This window comes from Kryptolebias marmoratus, linkage group LG6 (genome assembly GCF_001649575.2).
Source record: "Kryptolebias marmoratus isolate JLee-2015 linkage group LG6, ASM164957v2, whole genome shotgun sequence".
NCBI lineage: Eukaryota > Metazoa > Chordata > Actinopteri > Cyprinodontiformes > Rivulidae > Kryptolebias > Kryptolebias marmoratus.
In genome coordinates, this window is record NC_051435.1 from 5266043 (window position 1) to 5285761 (window position 19719).

Below are 19719 nucleotides of genomic sequence, written 5' to 3' on the forward strand. Positions count from 1 at the left end.
TACAGGTTTAAATATCATGTAACATCATGTTTTTGCTAATTTTTGCTAGGGGTTAGCTTTTAGGTTTTTAGTATGTTAAAAATAGCTGTGACTAAGTCAAGGACAGCAAAGAGGCATGGACAGAACTTATGGCTTATAAGCCATGTAGAATCATGTCTTCTTCTGTTGCTGGCAAACGTCATGAAGCAGATCAACAGTACCATACTAAAGTTCACCTGTGAACATCTCAGGTGTTTATCCACCCTCTCTTAGAAAACACATTGTTTTTCCTGTAACAGCTCCCAGGTTGCAGCTCTGCAGTGAGAGTCCACAGAGATGAGGTGTAAGGGGATATGAAGCATCCCAGAGGACTTAACACCTAAATTCATTTTTACCAGTCTCGTTCTAAAGTGGTTCTGTTACAATTAGCTAATGGGATGCACCTGCAGTCCAGATGAGGTTATTGTGAGTCTGCCTGACCTGAGGAAAGACATCGAATGAACAAACACAGACATTTACAAAGGACCAACTCCAAATCAAGGCAACAAAATATTAATGTTAAACTGATACTTCTATCTTTACTTCAATAAGTAAATAAAAAATTTCTCTTTCAGTTTACCTAGATCAGATGCATGCACAGGGCACCTGATTCTCACTTGTAAGCAATGACAGACTAATGGCATCTAATGTATAACTAGAAGAAACAGAAGAAAAAAAAGACAAATGAATGGATTTATCTCTTGGGACAGCAGAGAACAGTTGAGCATGTGTGTGTGTTTCGTAAGCCTGTAGGGCCACAGTCAATCAGCCACAGAAGACCTGTAGAGACCTGCTGAATTATGCAAATGTCTGTGCTGACGATGCTTTGTATGTACGTGTGTGCATCAAGTTATAAAATAGTAACCTCTTCCCCTCCAATCTCCTCCCATTTCATCACACCAGGACAAATACACACTTCAGGGACTTGAGGGAGGTAACCTGCCTTTGACAGCTGGTTCCAGGTGTGCATGTGTGTGTGTGCGTGCTGTCTCACAACCCAAATTACACATGGCACCTCTGTAATATCTCCCTTTGTCTCTCTTCTTATTTTTGCTCTCAGCTTTTTTGTCTTCATTTGTCACAAACTCGTTTCTCCCCCTCCTCTCCTTTTACATCCCTTGTCTGCCTTTCCCTCACCTTCCAGCCTTCCTCCCTCTTCACTCTATCGTTTTATTTTCTTTCCCCCACTTGACATGCTTCCAGGCTGTGTTGCTGAGACCTCTGATCTATCCAGAGGGATTCATGGTCAACACCCCTGTCTGCTTTTCTCATTATTCCCCCTCTCCTTCTTGCCTCAGTTCATCCATCCATCCTTCCCTCTTTTGCTCGTTTATTCCCTCGTGAGCACTTCTTCCCTCCTTTCAGTCTATTTCCTCTGCTCACCTCTTCCCCTATGAACCTTGCTTTTCTCTCTCTGGTTTTCATCTCGTTCTCTTTTCACTGCTCAGTTTTTGCTTGCTATCAGTTTATTCCTTGACAACTTAACACTTTGCTTGTTTTTCTTCTCTTCTTAATTGTTTAAAACATTTTTTTTGCATATTCCCCACATGTTTCTCACACCCCTTCCTTCCAGCTCAATTTGTCTTTCTCTGTCCAGCCTCCTTCCTACAGATTAAAGTGGGACTTATGGGATTGGCTGAGGTCCAGTGTTGCAATGACCGCAGACAAATCTGCCTCCAGCAGTTTGGGGGAGTTACATGGTGACAATAAAACCATGTCAAACTTTAATAAAAAGTCTGTTCAGAAAATCCCAAACTATTTAAGATACAAGCTGAATGTGATTTGACAACCTTTCTCAACTTGAACCTCAGGTCGCAGGTTTTTTTTTTTCAAGGCATGTGCACAACCTCCAATAACCACGCCTCTGGGCATCTATACATATAGATGCAGAAGTGTTGAGCTTCCAATCCATCCTTCTTGCCAAACTATTTCATAGAAATGTTTTTTTGTTCAGCTATTATAAGGCTGTCCTGTGAATCATTAAAGCTCAAAAGCCTCAAGAAGAAAGTTTAACCTTTTTCAAAACACACTTGACTTCGAGGAGCTGTGGCCAAAAGGTCATTGGTGCCTTTGCTGTGGCAAGCAAAGGGCCTGTTGGTGATGAAGGCAATCAAGCTGAAAAACAAGACCTTTAGAACCTGGTTGTCTCAGAGGATGCCTTAAGCAACCAACAGGTATAGAACAGCCAGAAGGACTGAGCTACTGTGGTTACAGAAGCAAAAAACTGAGGCAAATGAGGGATTTGGAGAAACCATCAGGAAGGACTTTTAGTTGGACTTAAGGAGGTCCTGACTAACTTTGTGACAACTCAGAAAAGGAAAGCAGACCCATCCTGGGCTGTACTTAGCTTGGGTGGGGAACCGCTGACCCAAACCGTGGATTTTTTTTCAAACAGTGAAAGGAATAGTTTGAGGATCTCCTTGATCTGGCCACCATGTCCACCTTAGAGGAAGCAGAGTCTAAGGATTTGAAGAAATGCGAGTCCATTACCTTGGCAGAGGTAGTTAAAAAACTCCTCAGTGGCAGGGTGCCAGAAGTAAGCATAAACTATGTTTATATTCCAACGGTGCTGAGAGGCTGGTGAAGATATCAGTCCACCTGATCAGCACACAGACATCAGTAACACAGACACAGTTTAGTTGAGAAAACAGTGACAAACTAAACAAATTTTGTCATGCAGAATTTCATCTGTATGGACGTCTTTTCTTTACTCCTCCATTTGTCTGGTAATCCAATATGTCTCAATGCAATAGGAGCAAATTATGTACAAGTATTACCTTCTCCCTAAAAGTCTCTGCAAGTTAATATGTTTTCCATTCATTCCATCTGCTTTACAACAGGCATTTAATGACATTATCAAAAACATTAAAGATCACACAAATCATAGTGATGTTGTATGACAGCAGCTCCACCCCTCTGGGCTGGCTCCCAGATGTTTAAGTGTGTGCATGCATCTGTGTTTGAGTGTGTGTTCACTGGATGGTTTATTAGGAGCTACTCATCTGAGACAAATGTTAACATGCAACAAGAAAAAAGGTTCCAGAGATGCCTCTGTCAAAAAGCATTCATGTTTTGTGTCTGCGTGTGTCTTTGCAAGTTTTTTTTTCTCCTATCCATGTTGCTCTCAATAAATTTTGCTCTCCTTTAATTCCTTATGCCAGTATAATACTAATTCAATATTTTTTTTCAGATTAGGATGCAAAAACACGGAAGCATCACTGGAACCTAACATAGAAGTCATTGGTTTAAGTCTATTTCATAATGTCTTTCTCAGACACAAAGGGGGACCAGAGGTATAAATTATCGAGTGCCGAGGGAGGGAAACGAGGAAAGCTGGAAAACTTTTGAAGAAGAGGGCAAGTGCAGATGTGAAGCAAATGACAACAGTATAGAGAAGGAGGGGAAAAGAGATGAATGAAGAGACATTACGAGAACTAAAATCTGTTCTAATAAGACAAAATCTTAAAATTATTTTGTGAATGCAGGCGCAGCATTTTACACACTGAAACTATGTTATAAAACACTTCACAAATAGATGTTATCCTCTCCAGCTGAGTGATTTATAGTATAAAACATTCTCTCATACTTTCTCTGACATACCCCGAAAGATGATAGAGACAGTTGGTAAGACAAGGCCGATGCTGACTGCATGTCTGGAGAGTGTCAGCTGAGAAGGACAATATAGTAGCAAGATGCTGACACCATCATTTCATTATCACATAAATAACCATCTCACGCACACCATTTTGCTCCTTGTTTTTAGATTTTTCTTCTCTAAGTTTGCTTTGCTTTCAGTTTTTCCTACAAGACAAAGTGAAGTGATGCAGACAAAATACTATTCTGTTTACATGCAAACAGGACTATATATTTAACAAGAAAATTTCTGAAGAAACTTTGAAAGGTACTGCCCAAAAAGCCATCATAATATCAATGCTTTTTGTGTAATGTTGTGCAAAAAGGAAGAGTGCACTATCTCCAATCAAGCTGTGTGTTTTGATGTATAATTTCATGTTTTATTCCAATGCTGTGCAGTAAGATACAGGACAAACATTTTGACCAAGACAGTAGTAGGGCTTCTTCAATGTTTATGCATTGGCACCCTTGAATATCTTGTTAACATGTTCAGTTTAACAATGAGAAAATAAATGACAGAAGTAGATTAAATGGAGTGACTCCTCCTGATCTGAACCATCAGATTAATGCACAGCTCGTCACACCAGGGAGCCAAAAGGCTCAAAACACTCTACACTAGTTGGTTTAAACAAGTGAGTGTGCATTCAAGTAGAAACTGCAGTTGATTTATTCCAGACACATCCTCATTACACAACAACATTCATATCCTCACACACACTTTTCTCTGTATCTCTTGGAATTCAGCTCGAGGTAGCTTTTCAGGGTTATGGGGGAATCAAGGCGGATTATGGGTGGTGACACCAGCAACTAATCTCAAAACACTGGTCATTAATCTGTTTTGCATATTGGATTTTTAGTGTTTCATACTGTAGTCTAACATTAGCATGCCAAGAAACTCTAGTTGCTATGTGACAGCCTTTATAAAAGAGTTTATTAGTAAGATGACTGACAGGTTGGTATACCTTTCTATAAATCCTTATTCCATGGATTCAGTTTTCTGCAAAATAATTAAGTTTATGTCTACAAATGTATTTCTGTCTACAAATGCATCATATCACAGCAAACTTACCATTTTTTTTCTTAAAATCTATCAACTAAAAGTAAAAGTCTAAAATGCGATTGAAATACTTGCCATAGATTCACCTCCTTTGCCTCTTTAGCTCATAATTTTTCAAATTATTTGACATTTTTCATATTGTACCCATCTAGTATTTCTCTAGCCTTCAATATGAGGCTTATGGGATCTGCAGTCCACAAAGAGATCCCAGATGGTTATACTGAGAAAATGCAGGCATCTGTGAGCGTGTGCATGCATTATTGCTCATTAAGAAATGGGGATTTACAGCACAAACGCTAGACGTGGTGCTAGACCACAGCACAATCATGTGTGACCACATAGCAGAGGGAAAATGACTGTGATGGAAAAACCAGCCAGAACGACTGAAAACCAGCCACAGCTCCCTTAATTTAATAGCTGTTTCAACCATTAAGAATCTAATTAGTGGTTTCATCATTTCTACCTGGAAACCGCAAAAATGTAGCACACTCGCTGAAGATATATCATGTTTTTACACCTCTGAGAGAAACAACTCAAAGACCTGATCAATAATCAGCAGAGCTCTGACCAGAAAGCAACAAAAAACAGATGTGGGTTTTGAAGGCGAAATGAAGAAAGTGTAAATCTGACGTAAAATACGACTCAGAGTTTGGAGACGTGTGTTCGCCATGGGTTGGTCGTAAACCTTTAAACTGCACCAAATGACTGGCAGTTGAACAGCTATAATTGGAGACGCTGGTTAAATTTCGGGCTTGTGGTCAACTATGGCTGCAAATTTTCCTTCTCGTATTTCTCAAGGTCTTCCATGAGGGTACTCATTGAAGCATCTGCGTCACCATATGCTTCTCTAGTTTAGGATTTAAAAAAAAAAAAAAAACTTTTGCAAATTCTTCCACAATCTCAAATACAAAATCAACAAGAAACAAATAAAAACTATGCCATCATACAAGCTCATCACTTTAAAAAAGACAATGCAAGCCAAATAAACGTTGTCCAGTTGCTTAATTTTGTTTATGCTCACCTTATGATTCTTGCCATGCCTGTAGACCATCCAGTCCTCTCCATTAGTGCTGACTTCCAGCTTGAAGGTGGTGACATAATAAACCTTCTGGGTTTCCTCTGAGATGGCACCTTGAGTGGCGATGCCTGTCAGAACCTTCAGAGTATGGAGATCCACCTGTTTGTAGGGAAAGAGGGCAAAAGAGACAAAAATCAACATACTTTCAGAAGAGCTAAACTGACATATAGAAACATTTATCTTCACTTATCTGTTTCTAATCCTATTTTCAATTTTTCACAAGTTCGGAATATATAAACCCTTTAGACGCAAAGATCGTAGCATTCTTTTCACTGTCCTTCCTTCTTCCCCCCATCATTTGCTTTTTTTGTGTATTTTCCTTTTCCATTTCTCTCCTGGCAAATCAATAGAAATGACCTGGGGCTCGTTTTAATTTCCTCCTATACAAAAGCCATAATCACCTCCCATCCTGATTGTGGTTGTTATGTGGATGCATGATGACCAGTTAAGACTGATGTGGTTTTATTTTAAGGTCCCTGAAACAAAAAATGAGTGCTGCAGTGCTGCCACAAAGGTGATTGAAAGGTTGTGAACACATTATCATGTTTCCTCATAAATACAATACTTTTTTTACACCTATTCTAAAAAAAAGAAAATGTAACTTAAAAAAATACATAAATTGATCATCTTTCATTCATTTGTTGAAGAAAAGGATATAAAATTAAATGTCTACCTTATACAGTATGATCCAACGGCATGTGAAGCTTTATTTTTCCGTATTGTTTTACCAGATTGTATAGCAATAAGCAGAACATGTGTTTCCAGTTATTTTGATCAGTCCTGACCATCAGGGTTGAGAAGTTTCAGCCCATTTCTCGGTACAGAGCAGCATCAGTTCTGTGATTTCCTCACATATACTGAAAAGTTCAGGTTTTCTACAACTATTTTTACTAAAATGTAGTCTAGGTAAAAGTATCACACATCAAGCCTAAACCATGATGCAACCACCATGTTTTACAGCTACAATAGTGTTTTTTATTTTTAAAAAAAGCAGCCTGGCAAAATATTTTAGCAGACTGCAAGCAGGATCGGAAAACGGTCATTATTTCTTGCAGTCCTGCTATCTGCAGTATATTTCTCAGTATTTCCCTTACAGTAAAAGATTGATATCCTTGGTTTCTTTGTGTTTATGCAAGCTAAAACTTTACAAAATTTTTTTTAAAAATTTACAAATGCAATACCTTCTTTTCTGCACACCCCAGAAAACCTCAATGGTTGTGCCATGATATAAATGTATTTTAAAACTTTAAATATGTATTTATAGATTTTTCCCCCATTTTAAAAGGGAAATGATACAACATAATTCATAATAAAGACCACCAGTTACCAAAAACAATTACATTATGTTGACAAAAATGACAAACTGAAGGATTAAAAGTTTCAAGTAAAATGTGTTTTATTTTAGATTAACTTTTGCTGCAGTTTACGACTTCATAGCAAGAACATAAGTGTTACATACGTCAGCTTTCTCAATTTCAGGACAGACAAATGGAAAGCAGAAGATGAGAAAGGTTCTACTGTAGGTCATAACATTTATTGTCCTCCATTGGAGCTGCTGAAACCTGTAGATTAATCTGAGTGGGGTGTACGAGCGTGTGCTATATGTCCCACAGGGCTATAGTACAAAACACTGGCGGTGGTAAAACGCTGCGTTTGTTATCTGTCAGAGAGACAGGTGTTTTAGATTACTTCCAACACACACATACACACACACACACCTGCACTGGTAGGGCACGAACAAGATCCAGCAAGACAACTAATCAATAGTCCCGGACAGAGGATGAGAGGAGAGGAGACGCGGAGGTAAGGAGTAAGGTAGGAATAGAGAGAAAAAAGGAGGTGAGGAACAAATGAAAAGAGAGAGAAGGAGAGAAATGCTAAGTGAGCTTTCTCAGGGAAAGTTCCTCATCAATCACAGAGCTGTTAGAATAACGGAACCACCAGAGCTGGAATCATCAATCTGCACTTCACTACAGAGAAGGAAGCCAGAATAGAATAGAATGAAATACAATAGAATAGAATATACTTTATAGAGATTAAAATCCCACAGTAATTCTTGATCATGTGTACCTGAGCTGAAATTAAAAACACACGCTCCGACCACTGTGCAAAAGTTTCAAACAAGCCCTAATTTTTATAAAAACTGTTCTTCTAATCTTTTAAAACAGTCTCCATCAATAGTTTTTATCATTTTTTGGTTCAGATTTTGTACTTAGCCATAATGGGGGGCTTTAAATTGACAAACAAATGGAGGTCAGAAGAACAAGTGCCAGGATTAAAAGTCCCTGTAAAGCTCTGACACGGGACCTGAGAGATGGATCACCCTTTGATGATCACCGACCGACTGCCAAGTTTTCAACTAAAAGATCTTTGACAGTCAAACTGTGTTGGTTTTTGGTATGTTTCACAAACTCAGCTTAAGAAAATGGAGCAAATCTAGTCTTTTTCATGAGCTTCTGGTCTAAAACAAGAGATGCAAGAAGGAAAAGACATGTTGGAAAAGACATCGGCTTGTCAAGACATATGATGTTCCATCCAGACGTGGAGGCCCCTACTTTCTGCTACTTGTTAATGCAAGTAATCAGCTGAGGATCTTTGTGGAGCAAAAAAACACAACCACAGCAGAATCAGACAAACAGAAAGATGTTAAGAAGAGACGAAGGCTACACATCCGACGTTCATCTCTTCAAAGATCTTGTATCACAGATTACATAAATTTGTTTTTTTATCAAGAAGCTCAGATCAGTAATCTGAAAATTAAATAGTCTTTCAATATCTACTTTTTAATATAATACTTTTACGCAATCAAGTTTTGACCGTGGGTTGAAGAGTGGGAGCTGGAAAAGGGTTGTGGGACTGTAGAGACCTTGGGTTTGTGCTTCTTGGCAGGAGCCCCTCGTTGTGTACTTCTGGGCCAGATTCTGGCTACAGCAGAGGTCCAAACAACTGATGTCTAAAACACTGCTTCAAACCCACATCTGTCTGTGACAATCTATGATGGAGTCATTATCTCAGAACAAATAATAAACGAGAGAATCTTCAACAAAGGTTCAAAATCAGCCAAATACCAAAACTCTTAGATTTCTTATTTCATTTATTAAAATAAAAGTATCAAATACCTTTAAGGTATTGATAAGTTGCGGTGAACTAAAAAATCTACCAATAATGGACAATAGATATTTGGCTCTCGTAGCAAAAGCTGGAAGGCAGACCACTCAGTAAACCAGACTGGATAGCTGTGTTTTTTAGTTTGAAATGCAGATTTCTGCAGAAGGGTTGGGAGGTCACTGCAACGATTTACAAGACTGCTAGGAAATGTTTGGTAAAATCTTCATCTTTTGGTGTCTTATGAATTGGATTTCTTAAAGAAAGTTTAAAATGTAATCATTGTTGAAAGTCAAAGCAACAATTAAACTTGAATAGTCAGTTTGACATATCAGTGAATGCTTTAAAATTTGTAAAAATGCTGCAACATTTATCTTTTTTAAAGATCAGAAAGAACAAAGTAAACCACCTGAAACAAAACCCATTTTCTTTAGGTTTATTTGCCCTTAAGAAGAGCAAACATGAAGCTGCAGTTCTGGCTTTGTGAGACTATCTAAAGGTGCCAGCCAACAAGATAATCTGTTGTTTACAGTAGGTACGTGCAGAAAAAAGTACCGTCTCTGGCTGGCCCGAATGAACCTCACCTTCGCTTTTTCCTCTCAGTCAGACAGCCTCATAACTCAAGCTTAGCTCAGGGACGGCACAAAGTTGGCACTGTGATAGAACACAGGAAACAATGCCTCACTCAGGCCGCTGAACCTTAATAGCACTACACCCCCGTCTCAGTCCCTGCTATCTTTCACTCACACAGTGACACAAATACATCTGTTATAGAGTTATTATGTCAACACCAGGACAACTAGAAGGCAATCTGCTTTTAACTTTGGCAGAGTAAAGTCTTTGTAACAAATCTTCATCACCTGTTGCCACAAAATCCAGGTGATTGTTTAATTGCCAATGTTTGTGTGTGTGTGTGTCTTTCTGTAAGTAAAATATCTCATGAACCAGCAGACAGATTGTAATGAAACTCTCAGAAAGCAATCATTGGATGTACATTTACAAATAATTAACTTTTGGAGTCAACTTGAGTTACGATGGCTGCCACTGCTAACTGATTAAACAAAAGGTTGTCTATAACTCAGTCAATTTTACAGATATTGAACTAAAATGTGGTGGAACAGTAGCTAAAAGTCCTCCTTATCATACACTTTGAGTGCTAAGACATCACTTAAGATCTTTGTATAAATCTTTGGCATACAACATGGAGGGCGATATGCATTTTGTATTTCATTCATTCATTTTGTTTTTACGATTTGAAGCTTTTTCTGTCACAATTTGATGAAAAGTGGTGTAAAAATATTCCCCTCACATGTAAATAGTTTAAGCTAAGTGTAAGTAACTCCTCCTGATTCATACTGATCCCAACCTGAGTTGCATTTGTACAAAGCCTTCACAATGTACAACAAACTTTGTCCCCTTGTATTATAATTAATGCTGCCTCTGTTTTTGCATATTTAAAATATTTGAACATTTAAGAACTTTTTAGCAGTTTTTATTCATATTTTTGGAGAGTTTCAAGTTTTATTTGCATAGTTTGATTTATGTTTGACACAATTTTAATCTTTTTTTGTACATTTGTGAATTAGTTTGTTGAACCACAGCTTGATTATCATCCTTTGAAATTATTATTGTATTTTTATCTGATGCTGCAACAACAAAATTTCCCAGGCTGGGCTTCTTAAAGTACATTCACCTGTCTACCCATCTGTTTGTCCATGTGTCTGTCAATACAGAAGTCATACCTGAATGTACTCTCTGTTGCTGTCCTCTTCGGGCGTCCACGCATTTTCTTTGTAATTCAGTCGGGCCTGACGCGGCAGCCAATGAGCATCAGGGAAACTCGATGAGGCTGTGATCTGCTCGTCTGTGATCTTTCCTGACTCCATCCCAAATGCATTACTACAGTGAAAAGCTACAAGTGAACAAGGAACAGGGAGAAATGACGATCATAACCAGAACTTGCAAGTTTTATTGTTAAATTAACAAAAGACATACGCTTAACTTACTCTCACTGACTTCCTTGTGCGTCATGTTGTATCGAGCTGAGAATCCATCTTTAGCCACGGCCATGTCAGTGTGAAAGGACAGTGAGAGAATCCCAGTCGATGAATGGATCTCTGGAGGAACCCGGGTCCCGCAGTATCGACCAATCAGAGGGCCCACTGAGAATCCAACAAGAAATATTGGATTAGCCAGATTAACCTGATTCAAAATGGCTGCCACAGCCAACTGACCTTAAAAACACAAAAATAGCTTTAACACAGTAAATTATACAGATATTGAGCTAAAATTTGGAGTCATCATAGCTGAGACTTTACCCAACACATATTTTGAGCACTAACAAATTGCACAAGATCTTTGTGATATACATTCCTTCAGGGAATACTTGGCCTTTAATTTCTTTATTTATTTGTCAGACTTACAACATTCTCCTACTGTGTTAGTCACACGAGATCTCACTCATGCTCGTGTCAAGATAGGGATCTGTTTTTAAATCCTTTCATCCCCCAACCCTCCAGTTTGTTTACCTATATCTTCTGCTACTTTCATGATTTTATCTATTATCTCTATCTTTCCCTCCTACAATGACAACTGCTCATCCTTCTCGAGTCGTCACCTCTCTTCCCTTCATTTATCATCTCCATCTCTGGACTAAATGTGTTTTTACAATTTGCACTACAAATATATAGTATGTGCATTTGTATTAATCCAAGGATCACAGCGATTGCTCTACTGTCTTCCTCTCTAACAGCTTACTGTACCACAAAATGTCAATGTGTCAACATAAACAGATGGTTGTGATTTAATGCCCAGAGGTGTGTGTGTGTGTGTGTGTGTGTGGGAGTGAGAGCAAAGGTAGTACAACATTCATCCTGCAAACTCCCAGCTCCTGTTTTACACACAGAGATATACACATGAGGAGGCCTGCTGAGGAGGAGGAGGAGAGAAAATAGCCAGCGATCGATCAGTGCGATTGATTTTTTTCCTTCCCTTTCAGAATTGTTGGATATTTGAAATAGGGCTCTTGAGCAAATAATAGCAATACCTCTTTTCTTGATAGTGATGAAGAGAAGGAAAACACAAAAAAGAAAAGATGAACTACAGTTATAGAAGATATTGTAAAATTTAAAATTGTTTTTTTTACTAAATTTGACTTATTTATTTTGTTGCTTAGAGATTTGTCTCATTCCTTCATTGGGGTTTGGGTTTGGAAGCAAACAGTTTATCTGAGGAGATACATCTGAGCATGTTTATACATATATTGTTTGTGTGTGTTTACACTGGAGCAAAAGAACACATGTAATGTTATATTATCTTCAGTTTTCTTGCTCTGTCCTTAAGAGAAAACTGAGTTCTTTGACCATTTATCTGTTCTTCCTTTAAAATGAATAAACCAATTTAAGTCCATTTCTCAGCATCTTTTTTCTTCTTCACCCACTTTTAACCTCATACTGTCACAGACAGCCACTCTGTTTTCCTGCTTGACTTTATCCTGTTTCCTCTTCCTACTTGGGATTACACAAACTAAAAGTCCTTCACCTCTGGCTCTCACCCTTAAATTTCCTCCCCCTTCTACTCTTTGTTTCACCTTGCTGTCATTCTCTTTGGCTCTCCTTATTACAAAAAGCAGAAGCCTTTCATTCTTCTTCTCTTCCTCTTTTCTTTTTTGCAGAATGCTGAAAAACAGCTGCATCTTTTTACTCTTTCATCCTTGTAGGCAGCTGTCATCAACACTCTATCTCGCTGTTGCCCCACAGGCTAAATCGTATATTTACAGTAAAGTTCATAGCAAAGCACAGCACCATTGCTGCCTCTTTTCCCAACAAAGGTGAATCCATCTTGGCTGAATGATTTCTTTAATGCCTTACAAGATTTGGCAATAAAACAACTGATAATGCCTCCGGTCAAGTTGTCCTTTTTTAATAACAAAAAATAGAAGCTCTTTGTATGTAGGTGATGGAAGAAGCTTGAATAAAATGGTACAGTCTGGCTTATGCTTTTCTTTTTTTTTAGTCCCAGTTTCTGAAATACTTTGAAATCATTTTAATCTTTTTTTAAGTAGGCCACAAATCTTCTGGTCTTCATGTTCAAATCAACATTTCCTAACTTTATTCCTGATTTTCCAGCTCCAGAGGACTTCATGCTGCCCTTCCACTGCTTTTCTATTTCACTCTTCTTCTTCTTCTTCCATCACTTGTATGTAGAACCAAGGTCTTTGTGCCTTATAGATTTGTCCTTCTGAACTCTTCCAGTATTTTTATTTTAAACTGAACCAGAAATATCTTAGCCGTTTACCATTCTGCCTTTTGCCTCCAATCTTTTTTTTCTCTGCTCAGCAACTCCTGCTTTATTTTCCCCTTTAAAAGTCTGGTTTCTCCACAACAGGTGCCAGCATCCTGCCTGTAAGCTTTGCTTTCATCTACCAACACACAGCTACTAAAATAGTTGCTGCTCTACTGCAGTCAATAATGATGTAGGCAGGGCAGAACAGGATGCACACAAGGTGAGGTACTGCTAAACATTTCCATGAACAATGGTCCAAAATTTACTAAATGTGGCATAGATATATATACTGTATTTGGAGATAACATGATCCAGAGCAAAACCATTGAAAGTAAATGTTGTACCTCCTGGGAGCCCATCCCATACTTCTAGCCAGTCATATTTGCAGTCTCCATCTCCGCCTGGCAGGGGGTCGTTCTCCAGGTCAAAGGTGAGGAAGGTGAGGGTGACATCCATGCTGGATGGGACAATGATGATGAAGGAGCACTCCAGGTTGTGGGGATATTTGTCAGGAAAGCCTGGGGACTCGATGAGACCTGAGGGACTGGTGAAATTACGGGAACAGTCTGAACCTGAAAAAGAAAAAAAAAAATCTTTTTTTAAACTTATGCAAAATATATCAGAAAAGTTTCAAATTTCTTTAAAAAGAATGGAAACTATAGATTAGGGCTTCACAGCATTGGAAAATCATACAGCTTCAATATTAATGGTAAATATTGCAATGATGATATCCATTGTAATAAACACATATTTTCCTCTTGATGAGTTTTAGCATCCCGACCATTATCATTTAAAGTGATTGTAGGCATCAAGGCCAGTCAGAGTCCATTTGATTGGCTGAATATATTAATGGTGAGTAGAGCATAAATGCATGACATTTGAAAAATATTTTAGTCTAAGATTTATTTCATTCAAGCAGTCTTTTGTCATATAGATACTGTGCACAATTAAAAATTATTAATTTATTGTTTGTGGGTTCTTTTTAGGAAATGGACCCGGGAGTCTAGACAGCAGAAAAGTGGAGTATAGGTAAGGACAGGGTGATTAAGAAATGGGTACAGCTGGGATGATTACAGATGTCAGACAGATGTGTGTGACAGGTGATACAGGGGAGAACTGTGGCCATAGAACACTTAAAACTTAAAAACAGGTAACATAAAACTGGCAGAAATTATGAATTCAAAGCAATATTAACAAATAATAAGTTCAAAAACTAGACTCCAAAACGGAGACTGCTTTTGTATGTCAAACTAAGGTAATTTGGTTGAAGGTTGACTTCCAGAGGTTTCTCTTTATAGAGGAGAGTATCATTATCTACCTTAAATTTTGGCAATGTGATCTTAATAAAATATAGGAAGTTAACAGTAATCATGTGGATAAATACTGTTTAAAGCATGGTGTCATATAAAAATAAATAAATAACGCTGAGTTGAGGCACATTCAAGTGTTCAAGTTTTAGTCTAACAGTACAAAGAACATTTTGAACAGCAGGAGATTGGAGTGCTTTATCTGTACAGACAGGGAGACAGCAGGTTATTAAATGAAAGAAATCTGAAGTTTCAGACTCCATAACAGCAAAAAAACCTAAGCTAGTGTGTTTAAACTGTGCTTATAGAGCTGCCTCCAGCAGCTGTAGGAAAAATGAAGAAACAGCCTCACAACACTGCTTTAATCTTTGAGAAAAATTTACAGTTCACAAGTGAGCTAGAGGACGGAGAAGACAGAGAGTCTGCTGACAGTATCATGGACGTATTCTATCAGTTGGGAGTAGTTTTTAGAAATCATCACGCATACACACACCCAACTGTAATACCCTATATTATTACTCACATTTACACACATTATAGAGTGAATACAGTTGCACCAATTGGACTATTATTCTGGCTCAGTCAGCCATGTGTAACCAAACACTTTCAAATACACACACTCACATACACACTGTGTCTAAGCCTCTTACTGTAACCCATTTCTCCCCAGTCTGTTTGGGTGTCTGCGATTCTGCTTACATGTTTCCACAAATGAAGAGAAATATGAACCCATCAGAACAGCCACATGCAAAGTGTATTTAAACGTCTGTGGATTTTTTGTGTGCGTTTGTAAAAACATGTGCACAAATGTCTTTAGAGCTTGTGTTTTCATGCTTCAGCCCAAAGAGCTTTAACTCATTTTTCCTTCTTATGCACATTGACTTTATATTGTGAGAAACATGAAAATTTCAGTCAGAATAAGTAAAAAAAATAAGGCTTTGAAAGTAAAGAGTTAATTAAATAAGGCTACTTGGAAATTTCCATGGAAACTAGAGTTTTACACCACAAGTACGGACTGACAAGCATATGTTTGTGACATTTAATTCTTTATTTTTGGACATCTCTACTGTCTGTGCACAGCAAACAAACATAATTTCACGTGAAAATACTGATTCTGCCCTCTTCTGCTTTGTTTCTTTCTTCATATTTTCCCTTGAGAACAAATTTCAGTTTTACTCTGGAATTTCCCAGCAAAACTCAGTCTAGTCATTTGACCGACTTTTATCAGATCTGTTATGTGAGAACAGACACAGTTACAAAAGGAACTAAAACACTTCACATCTTTTTATTTTTGAGATCAAATTAACACAGCTGTCTCCATTTTTGGTCTATCAAATCCAGTTTCCATCAATAAATCCATTTTTAGTAAAATAAAAATTTATGTTGCTGACTGTTTTAGGCTAGACTTTTGTGTTATTGTGATCTTCTCTGCTCTTGTGACACACTGACCCTGAATACACATAAACACACTAGTTTTCAGAGGACTCTTTTCATGTCTGGCTCCCCTGCAGAGGCCGTGGCTAAAAGGCAAAGGAGTCTGCGTGACTATGATTCAATGTGTGTGTGTGTGTGTAGAGTGCACGCCTGACCAGTTTTAGTGCCAGGAGCAATTTTTTCCCCTCTTATTACTTCATGTTCATAGATGTTTACAAAAACACTTTTGCCTTCTTTTCTCCTGTTTGTTCCTCCTCCAAATTTATGTTCAATACAACACTTACCAACTCATCTTTTTTCTTTTTCTTTTTTCATTGCTTCACATCTGCTTTAGTAGAATTAGTGTGAGGGAAACACAAAGGGTTGGGGGGCTTGCAGGGTGTGTGCATGTATGTGTTGCTGGGTAAATCTGGTGTTTAAGCCCTGTTGATCTCATGGATTCAGGACAAGATTTGTCAGTGAGTCTCTGACCCTCTGACATGTAACTGCATTGATTTATCACACTTTTGAGAGTACACTATAAAAATACGTGCGTGCGAGCTTCCAGGTTTGTGTGTAATTTGTAAGCTGACATGCAGACATCAACATTAGTCAAACCGTCTTTCTTGCCAAGAGGCTGTTTGTTAGATGAAACTCACGTTTACAACCCTTCTTCGCACACAGTTTTGTTCACATGCAGAGGTGATTTACTGTAACACAAACACAGAAAGACATACTCTGCAGGCGACCACACACAGTTCTACACAAAAAAAAACTAAACAAACAAAGAAAACACAGCAATATATTTCTGTTGGGTTTTCACCTGGGTGTCATTTAAGTTGGAGCATGTGCTGCTTAAACTCCGCTGACACTAAATTTCATCTTCTCTCATAAAACCAACTTTATTCTCTCCTAAAAACTGTCTTTTGAACCAGATTTCCACTGACACATGAAATTGAAGCTGTCATAAGACAATTACCTCCAGAATGATCTCACTTCAGTTTACTGAAAGCTCAAATCCGGCGATATATCACTGATGTAATTCTGGGAAATATTTTGAAATTCTCTTGATGATGTTTAGCTGAAATTGGTGCATTTTGAGAGATATGCAAGACTTTTCCAAAGAGTCTTTAAACCTTAATTTATCCTGTCTGTACTGTCAAACTTTTCAGCTTAACTTTGAACAAAAACTGCTGTTTCTAAAACTTTCAATACAGCAACATTCTGGACAAAATAGCCTGATAAAAAAAGAAAAAGTGTGAACTGATCTAAACCAACACACTTAATATGTTCTTTTCTCAAGATGAAACATTTTAAATAGTGCGACCCAGTGTTGGGAAATTACAGTTAGGTCTTGTCAGAAATAGAAAAATGAGAATACGTACATCTAAAGTAAAAAGTTTTAAGAAAACAGAATAGCAATTTTACATAAAGCTAATGGAAAGAAAATAAAATTGACATAAAATCATGTAAAGGACATTACAAAAAGCTGAAACAACTAACAAAAAAGACATTTACTTTTTATATTAGCAAAAAAAACAATAAAGCAGACTGGTTTTCTTCATTGATTCTTATGGGGACTATATGCCATTTACAAATCAGTTTTCTCAATGTTAGAAGAGAAACATGGCATTTATAAGTTAGTCACCCTTCACGTAGGAAGTGGTGAGAGCAGTACTCCACTTCCAAACCCATTTGTGTGCATGTGTAAAAAGAAGGAATAACACACCCAAGGTGTCATATTGCTCTCTATTCTATAAACATGGATGCAATCGTTGTAAGACCTTAACATCCTTGAACTCCAAGGATATTATAAACATACTCTGCTGTTTGCATTTTGTCTTCCTTCTCCTCGATAAATGCAATGCCAGGGCTTTTCTCTGATGATCTGACAGACTCACACAGCTTCAGGGAAAACTCTGGATATATCTTTGGTTTCCCAGCAACCACTGCCGAACTTGGGCGCAGTTTGTAGGTTACGTGTGCCCTTCTCCCCTGCTCCGATCTCTACTCCCACATTGTAAACCTCTTCTTATGTTCACTGGCATCTCGAAATCAAAACTGACCAGATCAACTGAATCTGTTGTTTGGAGTTTTAGATGTATCATTTGAACATCTGCTTAAACTTAATTATAAACAAAATCTGTGTAAACATTTTAGTCAGCCAAACCATTTTTCCAATATAGTAATCTGACACAATATATTTTTGACAGGAAAAAGTAATGAAAAGTGTGTGTTTACCAGACGTTTGAGCCCATGCAAAGAATATCCATTGTTTTTAAACCACAAAGCCACACAGATAAATTGATGCCAGGTTAAAAAAAGGGAAAACAGTGTATATATTTTGCTAACAAAAAGGATTCCTGACTTAATATACTGCAACTCAATCAAATCTTCTGTTTGAGTTTCAAAAGAACTCAGCATGTTGCACCACAGATATAAGAAGTGACTCCATTACAAAAGTCAATTTTGCTTTTTAAAAGAGATCATCACTTGTTAGATATATATCAGTGTTTGTTTTAGAGGACCTTCTGTCTGTTACTAGGTCAAATCTGGAACTGCTTTCCTCAATGGAAGCTGGAGGAGGAAGGAGAGAGTGATGTGATTGGTTAGATTGTCTAATAAACTGACTTGATGATTAGTGGGACAGAAGTAGAGAGGAAGCGCCTGAAGGCATTGGGTAAAATGTAAACAAAACCAGTTATTGGAGGGATCATCTCGATAGCTTCCACATTACACATCCTTCAGTTTGTGTGTGTGGGGCGGGGTGTTTGTGTGGTTAGATGTAGGTAAACTTAAATGACTCAGAAAGTTGAACTTCACAGGTTCACTTCGAATTTAGATCAAAAACTGCTGCACACTAGATGCAGTGCTAAATTTAGCTTTAATGTTTTGTTTTTCACTTATAGATATTAATTTAGTGTAAGTTTAAGGTTACTTTAGCGTAAGGACTCACGGTTAGTTTAGCAGTAAATGTAAAACAAAAATAAGACTACAGGAAATCAGTCTATATTGATGTAATGTCCCCTTAAGTGACAAAAAGATGTGTGTGTGTGTGCGTGTGTGTGAACTAACATTTGCGTGCAGACATGCAAGCTGCCCTGCATTTGTCAGGAACCATCCAGACTGCATCAGTGCATTCATGTGTGTGTCTATGGTGAATTCTGGGTCACAATAACAGCTGGGGGAGCACTGCCTAGACAGTAACATCTGATTGGCTGTCACATTATCATGTCTGTGTTGGTATTGGCTGGAAATTTACTACTGTATCCATAGTAGCAGAGGTATAAACAAAAACAAGTGAGGCACGTTGATTTAGTTTTGAGTTTTGTGTTAAAATTATGGTGCCTGCTACTGAATGTATATCGTATACTGATGTAGTTATCATTTGACATGCTAACACAAACTGGTCTCCTCAAAAACACATAGTAACAGACAGGCAGTGGCAAAAGGTGGCCTTAAATTTTTAATCAAAGAGTGAAGGAGACAAAAGACAAGCACAGTGTCTGTACACTAAAACTGTGACTTTATTACCATTCAGTAACTCATTACTTTAGGCTAAAAAATGGGCCAGTTGGTTTAATACTTTTCAAAGAGATTTATGCCCAAATATTTATATGACTGAAGAAAATTATTTAAATCCAGTAAAATTTGCTTTTCTGGCATTGACAAAACCTATAGTATGAATGAAAAAAAAAATAGAAAAAAAGGAAAACCTTGCCTAGCAAGGAGCAAAAACACAAAATTTCACAAACAGGAAAATACTAGACAGTAGTTAGTTTAAGGGAAAAAATATGTATTTGTTACGAACATGACTTTCAGAT

General features: G+C 37.8%; 1 protein-coding gene across 3 annotated transcripts in view; it reads right to left on the reverse strand.

Moving 5' to 3' along the window:
- LOC108238544 (neuropilin-2-like) overlaps positions 1–19719 on the reverse strand; it is a 106160-nt gene that overhangs the window by 55237 nt on the left and 31204 nt on the right. For all 3 annotated transcript variants that reach the window (XM_017420702.3, XM_017420701.3, XM_017420700.3), the window contains exons 4-7: positions 13520–13747; positions 10898–11053; positions 10634–10803; positions 5730–5885 (exon numbers count right to left, since the gene is read on the reverse strand). In XM_017420702.3, the coding sequence (XP_017276191.1) occupies positions 5730–5885; positions 10634–10803; positions 10898–11053; positions 13520–13747 (710 nt within the window). The remainder of the gene's footprint in view (positions 1–5729; positions 5886–10633; positions 10804–10897; positions 11054–13519; positions 13748–19719) is intronic.